The sequence below is a fragment of the Ruditapes philippinarum genome, unplaced genomic scaffold (genome assembly GCF_026571515.1).
Source record: "Ruditapes philippinarum isolate M1 unplaced genomic scaffold, ASM2657151v2 ctg1615_1_1_1_1, whole genome shotgun sequence".
Lineage (NCBI taxonomy): Eukaryota > Metazoa > Mollusca > Bivalvia > Venerida > Veneridae > Ruditapes > Ruditapes philippinarum.
Genome location: NW_026865698.1, coordinates 190,563 through 204,064, shown reverse-complemented (window position 1 = coordinate 204,064; position 13,502 = coordinate 190,563). Strand labels below are relative to the sequence as shown.

Below are 13,502 nucleotides of genomic sequence, written 5' to 3'. Positions count from 1 at the left end.
TGATGCCCGAATGCAAAACGGTACGATGATCTAAGTAGTCCTTTGAGGGACTGACTTATGGATAAGCAAAGTGTTTGCCGGGACTTGTGGCAACGACCAGAATAGACAGCTTAAATTTTTGGAAAAGGAAAACTTCGCATTAGACTAATTCTTGAGAGTATCGTTGGTGTAGCAAAAAAAATGGGATAAAAAATAAAAAGGCAAAGCGTCGTTGACAGGACCCAATTCAAGATATTTCCCAGAATGGGAGATGACATAAGGATGGCAAAAAGAGGGGACAGACATGTAATAATGCGACAAAAATGTTTCACAAGCTCAGAGTGTGTGATTGACCATTACCATTAAGAAGACGAATATTCCTAACCTGACACATGGCAAAGATTCTGACAATATTTCTTGGGCGTTAACATCTAAGTATTACCAACATATATCTCTTATTTGTCCCCATGGTCATTTTGACGGAAACAAATAGACCCTTCCAGCGTTTTTACTGAGCTATATTAAATTTTCAAATTTTTATGACACCACAACATCTGTAATACAGCATCTGCGATGGGGTTGCATATAGCGATTCAAAAGTGTATGCATGCGTGTGTGCATTTTTTTCATGATTGTTCCTTGGGCTTTTAAAGAATTTATTCCATAGAGAAATCTAGATGCTATGGCAACCAAAAGGAATAACAATACACTTTAATTGTTTTTAAAGAAAGAATTGAGACCAAGAGCTCATATATTTTGCATAAGGCATGGTCTGGTAGACCACCACCAAGACTGCTCAAATTATAGCCTAAGGTGTTAAAATTCGAAGGTTACATGTTTTCCTAATATTTGCATAGGAAAATGTTAACAATCTTTTTCTTCAAAACTACAAGGGCTATTACATAGATATTTTGCATAGAATATTGTCTTGTTAACCTCTACAATTAAGATGAAGCGATGATCTCTAGTAAATAAGTGTTTGCTTTGCAGAGATGTGTTTTTAGCAAATTATTAGGACATTATGATTTACATCATGTATATACATAAATGGTGACTTTGAATAATAAATGTGTTTACGTTTTCAGAAAATGCAGTATTCAAAAAGAAGTGCAATTTTGACAATATAGCGGATCGTGCTCATGCCATCACTTTCAATTATTTCCTGAATATTGGTCGTACAAATAAAAATCAGTTCACCAACCATTTTTACAATAGTTGTCCTCCATGGTTCGCTCGCTCTATTAAAATTGAAACTATTTAAAACTGTAAAATTATCAACATCCACGGAATTGTGCAAAGTGTTATTGCTATGTAATACAATAAACCTTACATATTCAGCACCCCTCGCACTTTACTGCTATTATAATTAGACATTACCACTAGATTTTTGGGGCGTCCGTGGCCGAGTGGTTAAGGTCGTTGACTTCAAACCACTTGCCCCTCACCTCTGTTGGTTCGAATCCCGACAGGGACTTTGGATTCTTTCATGTGAGGAAGCTATCCAGCTAGTTTACGGAACGTCGGTGGTTCTACTCAGGTACCCGTTCGTGCCTGAAATAATGCACGGAAGGGCACCTGAGGTCTTCCTCCACCAGTTAAGCTGGAACGTCGCGATATGACCTATACTGTGTCGATGTGACGTAAAACCCAAAACAAAAACAAAAACCACTAGATTTCTGCTTGTATAACTCAAATAAGCATACAAGAAACTGACGAAGCATGATCAATGGTAGGACATTGCGCACCTGCTTAATGCTCCCACTCGACCATTTTTTGTAGAAATTCTTTCGACTCAACGTAAAATTACGATTTTCAATAAGCAAAACAGAGAGTATCAAAATATATTGAAGCTCACCAAATAATGGCTATAGTCATTGACGTAACTGTAAGAAAGATTACCAGATTTATTTTCCGGTTTGAGCCTGAAAACGAGATAATTTTTCTCTCTTGGAGGGCTCCAACACGACTTTTCCCAAAACATTAAAAAACATCAGTTCAAAAATCTACTTGAAAATTCTTTTACTCTTACCAGAGCAAAGACATAGTAATGTTTACAAATTTTTCTAATTTGGTTTCCAATACTTTTATTAAAAGTCAGTTTTTCTTTTCTTTTTTTTTTCTTGGAAATGGAAATGTTTCTAGTCGGATTCGGTTTCAGTGATGCTCCAACTCGAACTTGCTTTTTACATATCTAAACGAAATACACGGGATACCACTTTAAATTTCGAAAACTTTTTCAAAACATTCATTTAAAATCATCTAAAGCATGACTATTTTATTGAAATGTACATTTAATTAGACAAAAATATATCCTTTGTTTTCATATACTTTCAGATTTTAAATAGAATGTTTTCAGATGGCCTAAATAATAAATAGTTACTGTCGATGTTAAACCTCTTACAAAGATATTGAGCAGATGCGTCATTTAAAAAAGAAATCTAATGTATGTTTTCTTTCAAGTAAAGCATGGACCAAATTGTCTGCATTGAATTAAAATGCAATGACTTACATTGTATTTGTTTGTTGAACTTGTGATTCGCATTTTGTCGGCCGAAGGCCGTCTACTGTTTTCAGTTGGACTTCCTGTAAATTGTACAAGGAAGAACTGAGAATATGTTAAAATTGCATTGGTCATTTTATTATTTACAATTTGAAATCTCGGAATCTGATCGGCGATTATAGCATTAGTAACAAAAATACACAAATGATTTTTCTGACATAGTATACGCGTCTAATTTTTAATTTGTCTAAAGGATCTCTGGATTTATAAGTTATTTTACTATCAAGTTAAATTCTGTTTAACCTTGTCTTCTCCTACACATTTTAAATTTTATGTTACCTCGATACAAATTATTTTACGCTGTTTAATGAATTACACATTTTGTCAAACATAAACCAAACCACCACTTACAATTACGTCCATGATCTGGTAAACAAATTTAATCGCAATTTTTCGGCCCTTTACTTTAATTTCAAGGGTGTTGCAATTTATTGATTCGGGTATTTCGTTTCAACAAAATGTGGTAATTTACATTCTTTTTAATTTCAATTACTTAAGTGTTTTCTTTGAGCTAAAACGACATTCACAATAAAATAAATAAAGAATGACATAACGCTAAGAATACAAAAGATGTGTACAAAATAAATTGTTTTGTTTCAGTTCTTGTTTACATGTAATTTTTCTCTTTTTTTTTTGAGATCGAGAGATTTACTTCAGATTTTACAATTTGTTTCTATTTACAATACTTTGTATGTGCCAACACATGTTTTTGATTTTAGATATCATAATTCTTATTATTCTTCTTCCATGATTCCTAAGATACGATATGCAAATAAACCAGTTTTAGTTCGGTTTAAAAGATACTATAGGGTTAACGCACGTTTTTCCGTGTTATAACGTCTGCAGAGTCCCGAGGAACGGTTGGTACCGGGCTCGGGCTCCAACAGTTCTGAGGGACTATGCAGACTTTATAACACGAAATAAATGTGCGTTGACGCTATTATAGCATAAAATTTTAAAACAGATTCATGATGTATATTTAATACAAAATACAATTACATAAAATCCTTGTGCTTGGACGGTATTGATCCAATTCTACATGTTTTACGTATGCATTTTATTTTTCCGAGGCTAACAACTTGGGAAATTCTCAGAACCGAACGAACTTTTGAATTTTAAATGATTTAACAAAGCTTGACATTAGAGATTTATTATCTCAAGAAAAAACAACGTTACATTAACTCAACCCTCTACCCAAGACAAAACATGACCCTCAGAAATTCTTAGAATGATTTCATATTGACGGTAGAAAAAAGATTAGTGACATCAAAATCGTTTTTTCTTTCAAGCACACAAGAAAAAAAAATCGTGGACTAAATGTTATTCTCTCAAAGAAATATAAAGAGCATTTATCAATAGAAACATCAATAATACAACATTTTCTCATATTCATTTTGTGTTATCTTGTTTTGTAAGTTAATCGGGGGGTTAAACTGAATATTTTTTTTACATTGACAACTGTCCGTTTCTTAGAAAGGGCGACAACCAAAATTAGCAGCGATTTCTATACGCCGTATTTCCGGCATAGTTACTTGAATGTTGCCGTATCTAATGCGACTGAGGCCCTCCAATATAACAAGAGCGTATGACTCTTTGGCAAACAGGCAAAATCGTAATTTTTTGGGGTTCGTTTACTGGGCCCTGTGTGTATTGCGCATAGGTGAAACCGGGCTATAACAAGAGCGCGTGACTATGTTAACACATGGTTTTGGTCCCGTTATAACATGGGCAAAATAGGGAAAAATAGCCGATTATATGCTATAATTCTTGTTTAAATATAAAAATGGTATCTTTATGAACATGAAAGAGTCAATATTTCCATGGCAATGAAACGTCAAAGCCTAGACCATGAAAAAATATCCACTCTAATTACAAAGAAATGAATAGATAAATAAATAAAACCCCTTTAAAATATCAGTTCCGGTGTTTATTTTCTGTAATTCACCTCTATTAAACAAGTCCAATATAAAATTTTAAGTTTATATCTCAGATATTTGCAACATATTATTTAGAACGCTTAATGTTTTAAAAAACTTGTTTAACAAACTTTAAATGTAGTCTATGAATGTCTCTAAGTATTGTAAATATAAGTGGAGATTGCATTACTCGTAGAATGTGTTGATCACATTTTCAATGAATATTTTCTTCAGGGGAGTGTGGAGGGAATCCTTAAGAAGACAGCAAATTTATTGATTTTTTTTTCAAATATTATTAATCAAGCCTGTAAAATACAGTTTATCACATTTGGCACATTTTAGTCTGCATGTAATTGTTTTAATACATTTTTATTTAATTTACATTTAAGCATTAAGGTGTAAATGTTTTAATTTATAACATATCTATTATAATCTGATCGCTTATGCGTTTTTTTCAGAATAGAATAGGCATGGGTTGATTCATTACAAAGGTAAAAGAAAAATCACTGCATGGAAACGGACCTGTTTTTGGCCACGCAGCAACAAATATGGCGGTTCAGGTTGTCAATGTTTTCAATCACACTCCCTGAGCTACTGGAATTAAAAATTGTAACATCAAAGATGTCATTTTAGTAGTTAGACTTGATGTTCCTGTGCCATTCGGGGGCTTAATCAGAGTTTTCAACGTAAACATCTGACCAGGACCTACTGACGATTTTCAAGAAAGACAAATAGTACTACATGTGTATTCCATGTATTTCGTTTTAATATTTTTGACAGCAAAATTTCTGAGTCCGTGTGGGAGCATCTCTGAAATCGAGTCCGACCGGGAGTATTTTTTCATTAAAAAAAAAAACATTTAAAAAACTGACTTTTAAATAGCACTATTAAAAACCAATCGTGATAAATGTAACATTATTCGGTTTATGCTCTGGTATCTGTAAAATATTTTAAGAAGGTCCTCAACCTAATCATCTATATGTTGTGAAATGAGCTTATTACGTTTTCAGACCTTAACCAAGCAATAAAGCTATAAACCTTTCTCTTTCTTATATTTACCTCGAAGACTGTTGCCATACTGGTGCGCTGCATTATATTTTGATACTTTAACTTTTTCTTATAATAAAATCGTAATTTATTTTCGATTAAACGGATTTTCTACAAAACAAATGGTCCGAGTGAGAGTATATAGCAGGTCATCGACAACGTAGTTACGTACCATTGTGTATGTACTTTCCATAAATCAGTAACAGTGTGAATAAAGATTGCAAACCCACGTAACTTTTGAGATAAAATGAATTTTCTCCATGTTAATTTTGTATATATTTTTTCATTAATACCGAGTCGATTTTCAAAAAGAAAAAAGAAACGAAATTATTTTACCCTATGTAGTAGTACTTTAATCTGTTGTCAACTATTACTTGTGAATACATCTGTTTTTCAACGATTGTTCAGTTATTGATTCAGTTTGGAAAAAAAAATGAAAATAAAATAGTCGTTTTAGATTTTTTGCAATTTATTTGAAGATGACGTTCGCAGAATTGTCGAATATTAAAGAAGACTTAATTTAGAAAATATCTCGAATTTATTCTAACAAAAAGTTCTGTCGCTAGATTTGCTATCTCGTGATCAATTTGTTTCTTACTTGTTTGATAGGATCCTTTTCAAGTCCGTAATTAAACAATGTAGCCTTAACTTCAAATAATTCAAATCTTGTTGCTTTGTACGGAAGATCTAGTTGGATGAAGAACTTTCTAAACACTTTTACATCCACTGGATCAGCAATACACATTCCACTATTCTCAGTTATCCCTACACATAAAACAAAACAATCTGATAAGTTAACTGATTCTACAGTCGTAGAATCATGGAGCCAAAACAGTGTAACAAATCATCAAAACTTTATGTATAATGGATGGACCTGAAATCACAAGACCCTGCAACAAAAAAGGGGAAAAAAATAACCTTATAGGATCTACATCCTGAAACAAAAGAAAATTACAATCTGACATAGATACAACAGAAAAATATAAATAATAACAATATAAACCCAGAGTAATTAAATTTAAAATCGATGTTAAACGCACTAATTATTATCTTGATCAGAATTAAAAGCGTTAGAAAATATTTATCGTATAAACATTACTGTTCCAGACTGTCATTTAATGATATTTGAGATTCGAAATATTATTGCTACGTATACGATAGTCATCTATGACAGACGATTGCTTTCATGATTTTTATCTACCTACGGATTGTGCATTGAAATGATCTGAGATCATATATGCCATACAATTCATAATGTGTCTGCTGGCAGCTTAATTAAACACACTGCCGAATTTAATGTAGCTTTGAATGTCAGTTATGTTTTCTATTGTGCAGTATTGTCAGTAAATTTGTCAGTATATGTGACTGCATGTATTTTGATTTCCATGGAAAGTTCCATTTTAGAAAAAAAAATCCATTGCGTCAACAAATTTTTTTCTTTTGATTTTTAATTAAAATTTTACTTATCATACAAAAACTTTAGAAAATCATATTAAAATGTTTCGATATTTTAAAAAATTTACAAAGTTCTTTTTTTTTCTTAGTTTATGTTCAGTTTAAAAGCACGAAAAACTCATTTTTTAAAGAAAAATGTTCCGATTATCATTTGTGTTATACTGAATCATTAAATAAAGTTATCTTTGTATAGAATTGTGCTTGTTGTGTGTATTAAGCTGATCAGAGCTGCATTACTGGTACTGGTACTGGTACTGCAGTACGTACTGCAGCGATTTTGCAAGTACTGGTACTGATACTGAATTACTCTTACAAAATTTTGCTACTACTGGTACTGGTACTGCATTACTGTCTTAAAAAGTGGTACTGCTACTGCATTACCCAGTACTTTTGTTTTTGATAAAATTAAAAATAACATCAATTTTTCTCATAAAATAAAGCTGTAAATTACATTAACTATATTTTATTTTTGTGAAAAAGTAAGTTATCAAATCTAAAGATCATTTGCTGCAATATTCCTTCAAATGTTAACACAGTATTCATCATAAAAAGCACCAAAGACTTTAAGTAAAAATTAAATTAAGATAAACAGACTCAATAACTCTTTACCCTAAAATATCCTTATTAAAATCTTTTATTACTTTGTATTTACCAGTAAAAGAGCAAAATAAACACTTGTTAATTTCTTCTATTCTGAAAAATCCCAATTCAAGTGAAAAAAGTGATATTGTTAGCACCATAAAAAGTTGTTATTTACTTTGGTATAAATTGAACAGAGGTGTGAAGGTGTGAAAGGCAACAAAAGACTGTTGTGTTTTAAATGAAAGATGTTTGCATTGTATTTATACAGTTGACTGGTTACTAAACAATTAGATATGACATGAATATATGTTGTAAATATTGTTTGTAAAAAGTATGTTAAAACTATAAAGTTGTAAATATGTTATGTTAACTTTAAAGCAGCACACCTCCAGATTCATACTAATTTTCATGAACATTTTGAAAATGTATTTAAAGGTAAAATATTGTTTCATGAACAAAGAAAGTACTAGACACATTACAATCGGCACTTAAAATCCACGTAAATTACCAAAAAGAGGTCAAAACATGCATAAATAGCCCCTACTGCCTTAGTAACGCAGAAGAAATATGGTGATAAATACTACAAAATACAGTCATTAATTGCACATAAGATATAAATTATCACTTGAATCTTTAATTTGTTTACTTTTCTCAAAGTTTTAGTAATTTTTTTCCAAGTTTAATTTTCTTGAAATATTTTGGGTCATCTGGAGGCATGCAGCTTTAAAGTAAATTATGATTTTATTTCTTTGCTGAATAATATTTGCAATTATTTGTTTGACACTGTATTTATTCAAACTTTGATGAATATATAAAAGTAATGGTACTGATACTTAATTACTTCACCCAAAAAGTACTGGTACTGCAGTACCGAGCTAAAATCTAGTACTTGTACTGGTAATGGTACTGCATAATTTGCCAAGTACTGGTACTGGTACTTAAGTACTACACCCTTAGTACTGATGCAGCTCTGTCTGAAGCTGATACATGTTTTAATTTTTTATACACCCTGTGGCTGTTTTGGCAGTTCTAATATATACGATTACCATGGAAACTGCCATTTTACACCAAAAAAAAATTCAACGCGTCAACATATATTTTTTTTATTTTGAATTCCCCATTTAATTGTTCTTATCATACAAAAAAAATTCTATGAAAGAATTAAATTTTAGAAAATGTCTTTAAGCCAGAATCTTTACACTCATTGCTCAGTACTTGTTCAAGGGACGGATTCGTCTATAAGCTTATAGCCTCCTACACAATGAAACAAAAGTAAGTTATGTATAAACTAAGTATAGGTTTCACTAAACACGCCTATTTTTACATACTTTTTTTAAAGAAATTATAGAAGCGTAAAACTATATTAATTTGGGTAGCACATTACAAACAGAACTCTTGCATGATTTGTAACAGTGAAATACAAACTACGCTTTGTGAACTTTAATGGGATAAATATAAGCACTATCAAAAGTTTACAACCGCTTGCAATATGACAATAGAAAATACTTACAAAAGGCGAGCAGTAACAGTTTTAAATAATTAAACATACCGATAGCTTGTATTTTCCATTCGGTTATTGAATCCGGGTAACTATATATTTTAGTTGCTTGTCCATTTCTAAAAAAAGGAAAATGCCTAAAATTAGTTATGTATAAAATGCTTAGAACAAATAAACTATGTGTAAATTTCAACTTTTTAGTTACCCTTCTACAGTAACATGCAAGAACAAATTGAATTATAATGGATGAAAACCCTTGAAAAGTGCCTGCTGCCGGAGACTCGACTTATCTTCTTTTTCTGACGATCATAATTATTTTTCCTATTTGAGAAAAAACAAACGTAGTGTTGGGGTTTAAGTTGACAATCACTCCATGAGGATTAAATATATATATTTATTCTATAAAGAATAAAAACCTGTCATAAAATAACAATAAGACAATTTACATAATACAACATATTACACAACAATTCAAATTACAATAAAAACAATTTCAAGATATTTAATATATACTTACTAGAATGTGTGATAGAAGAAATCTTATATTATCATCAAAATAGAAAATTCAAATATTTCTATAAAGAAATAAATGAGTCAACTTTAAATACAAAGAATATGTGTTACAATTTTGAGAGTTAAACAAGGAGTGGTCAGAGTTACTTAGAGATGTTATATCCAGGAACCATTTGACTAGCTAAAAATAATTTTCATACAAAATCAATTATCCATCTCTCAACTTGCAAAACCAGTTCAGTCTCCCGTTACAAAAGGACAAAAGACAAACATGAACACATAACACCACAATAGATTAGGTCTGGCCTTTTTAACAAATAAACGTAAACAATCTTTAAAAGAAAACTAAGACTTTTTAAACTTATCTACATAAAGTAAGTACAAAAATATGTGAAAGAGAAACTGCATGAAGTTTTCGCGTATCACAGAAATAGGAAATGAATTCCCTAAATATTATTATTAGAAAAGATTCTAGCTCATATTTAAAGAGACGACAAAGGACTGGCTAAGCACCTATGTTTTAACTTTTATATTTTAAACAGTTTTAAATAAAACCTTTAAATACTTTTACTTTCAATATGTACCACGAAAATGTCTACCGCTTATGTAAACGATACAGGTTAAAATATACAGAGGAGAAATGTAATTGTCGTTTTGGCATCTTTTGATAAGGTTAAGGTGACAACGGAGTCAATTATCACTGAAAATACCTAAAATGAGATTTTTTGCTTAGTAGATTTATCAACCTTTTCTGAACACATTCGTGATTTAATTTTGGAAGCAGTTAGTCCAAAAAATGTGTTTTCAAACGTTTTAAAACGGTACCTGTACCATTTTTATCTGCTATTCGCGTAACCTGTCAATTATCGATAACGCTCCGCCCCCTGTTGAGGCATCAATGAGGGAAATCGGTAGTTTCATATATGCGTGAATTACCGGTCCATACTGGTCCATACTACTCGTAATTCATGTATCGTACAAATACCGTACATCTTTTATGAATATCGTCTACCTTTTATTTAGCCTTTTTTTTTATAAAATAAGAAATTGTCGGCCAATGTACGTAACATAATGTATGAAACATAAATAATTAAGCATAGCGGCAAATCGCACGACCACGGGGTTGATTAAAGATATAGTTGCTAAAATATCCATAATGTGTGAAAATAATTTGTCTGTCCCGTTAATCTGATAGATATTACATTGAGTTTATGGACTTTTGTACGGATTCAAGGGCTTGCTTTACATTCAACCTCGTTTTCTAACAATGTCAAGTAAAACAACAAGAAAAACAGACAACATTTTTTATGTGAACGCCTATATGACTTTAGGTAAGGTGTCCCTGACAAATTTCTAAACCATTTTAGATTTTAAGGATGATTATTTCTCTATGAATCAATAAAAAAAGATATTAATATATATTATCAGTGAATGCTTTGAATAAATTGTTCGCCAGTAAATCGAACACAGTACTAATAAACCTCGGACAAAGTATGGAATTTATTGTATATCCCAGTAGAAACTGGATCTCTATGCCGTGCATAGATGATTTTCATGATAATAGAAGTCAAGAAGGTCAGATGATACCTTTTATTTCTATTAAAATATATGAAGCATTTATATCAATTTGGAGGAAAAAATATATAATATCCCGTTCGTATTTGTACATCTACCATGGACTTTAAAAGACCGTCAGAAGCTCAGTTATTTTAATTTATATTTTAACGGAATTTCATACACGAATACACAGACAGAGTGACACTGGTATAATATAATAACATGGGTGCAAGTTGAAAATTTGGAAAAACCTGAAAACTGTAATTCATAATCATTTTCCTATATAATCTAATAGGAAAACATGATGAAATTTGTCACAAAAAACCTGAACTTCAGGCATATGCCTGAAAACTTGCACCCATGTAATAATAATGCTGATGATGATGATAATAATAATAAACTTCAAAAATTAAACAATTAAATACCCCGCTAGCGGTGCGCAAATACGTTCCATTTCCCCCCACCGAGTGCCTCAAATTTTACCGAAAGTCACGTGACATGTGCGCCGACAGTAAATCACGTTAAGATTTGAAGAAATTTCTGTTATAAACTGATATTAATCAGCAACTTTTTAATTGGTCAGATGTCACTGGGTCATAAAATGTTGTTAGAGTATGTTACCGCAACTTGTGACCCTCTCTGGTGCGATATTTGTGTATTATGCAATTATTTAGCGTGAAACGCAGGGGTTCGAGAGAGAACAGCCGATTTATGACACTTCGTTTGATGTGGGTCGGACTAACTTTGAATCGGCATAACTTTTTTAATAATCAAGCAATTAACATGCGGTTTAAAGCACATGAAAGGGAATTCATTTACGGAGGGAACCGTGTCAGGGATTTTTGTTTGCTCAATCAGCGACTTAATTATCTTTAATTACGTAATATGTATGGTGAAAAAAGTCGCATAAAATGTTTGACGTTACGTAATATTTTTTTGAGAAAAGATAGAAAAAAATTGAGACACGGTTCCCCAGATATTATAAGTATATTTATTTTCCAAAAGTTTGATGACAAAAAAATAAAAAATGACTTTGATATGACGATTTAAAATTTTAGGATTTTTATTAAAAATCAATCATTTACAAAGGCATTTTTTCAAATATGTTATTTTGTGTGATGATCAACGACATTTAATGCACAAAGATTAAATAAATAACAATTATTACTAAAATAAGTTGGTTTAAATGACATTTATGTGAGTACCACGGAAAGTGTCTGTTGTCACCTTAATTAATGACTATTTTTACATTTCTTGATATTTGTTATAACCAAGCGTTGTCAATTGTTGTATTGCCAGCTTTAAAGCCTGCCTATTTTTTGGGAAAACAAATCAATCTGTTTACAAGGAAACAAATTAATATTTAAGTTAAGATATTTTTATCAATACAGTCATTTATGGTCTCCTGTTAAAATTGAATAGTATGTTAAACACTCTTCAATTACTTCTAACGATCATGTGCAAACCAATTTTTAAGTATAAAAAATCTGATTCTGCTGACATTTAAAGTCTTTGTAAGAGTACATGCCTTAAGGAATATGGTTCTACAAAGATATCAAAGGATAGCTTCAGGGCTTAACACGTCGCAAACTGTCTTGATGTTCATTGAATTCGGCAAGTGCAGAAAACAGATGATCAAAGCCTTTGTCGTTCCAGTCGGAGAGTTGCTCGTATGTATTCGCACCTTTTCTTTGACTGACTTGTGTGGGTTTTTTTTGTTGTTTTTTTTTTTTTTTTTCGTTTTTTGTTTTTTTTTTTTTTTTTAGTATTTTTAATTGTTAAGCGAGAATATAATTATCCATTTACTTATTCGTTTACGTGTAAAAAGCTATATATTATAAGCATGCATTTTCACTGTCCTGTAATATATTTAATTATTTGTTGTCATTAGCATACAGAAATTAACATATTAAAAAAAAGATTTTTCAAAGTCAATAGCTGTCCAGTTATACCGTTAAACAAATAGAACTTTGGTGTATAGAATACGTACAGGATAATATAAGCGGTTTTATTCACAACTTAAGATAAAAATGACTTTACACTGTGATATTATATGGCTACAGCTACCAAAAAGGGGATTTTTGGAAGCATTTTAAGCATGATAGTGGTAAATGTAAGCAAATATTCCTCCAGTACTTTTTCAATTAGGCTAAATGATGAACATACAGAGGAATACCGCTTAAAATAACTGCGGGAAACTGTTAACAAGTATATTTTAACAAGTATATTATTATAGCACGACAAGACAATTTACGTTTTTCTGATGCTCTATTCGGTTTTTGGCATAGTACCAGCACAGTCTACCCTTTTTTGTGTAGATTCTTAAATTGAATATTTTTCGTTTATTTGCGTTTGTATAGATCTCAAGAAGCCTGGGTCTGTGTATAGGAATCCT

The 13,502-nt window shown here is 31.3% G+C and overlaps 1 protein-coding gene across 1 annotated transcript in view; it reads right to left on the bottom strand.

Annotated features, from left to right (window-relative positions):
• Window positions 1-13,502, bottom strand: part of LOC132730028 (complement C3-like) — a gene marked incomplete at its 3' end in the record, with an annotated part of 130,464 nt that overhangs the window by 40,482 nt on the left and 76,480 nt on the right. Inside the window, exons 20-21 of the mRNA XM_060715872.1 lie at window positions 9,089-9,156; window positions 6,101-6,267 (exon numbers count right to left, since the gene is read on the bottom strand). Coding sequence (XP_060571855.1) covers window positions 6,101-6,267; window positions 9,089-9,156 — 235 coding nt within the window. The remainder of the gene's footprint in view (window positions 1-6,100; window positions 6,268-9,088; window positions 9,157-13,502) is intronic.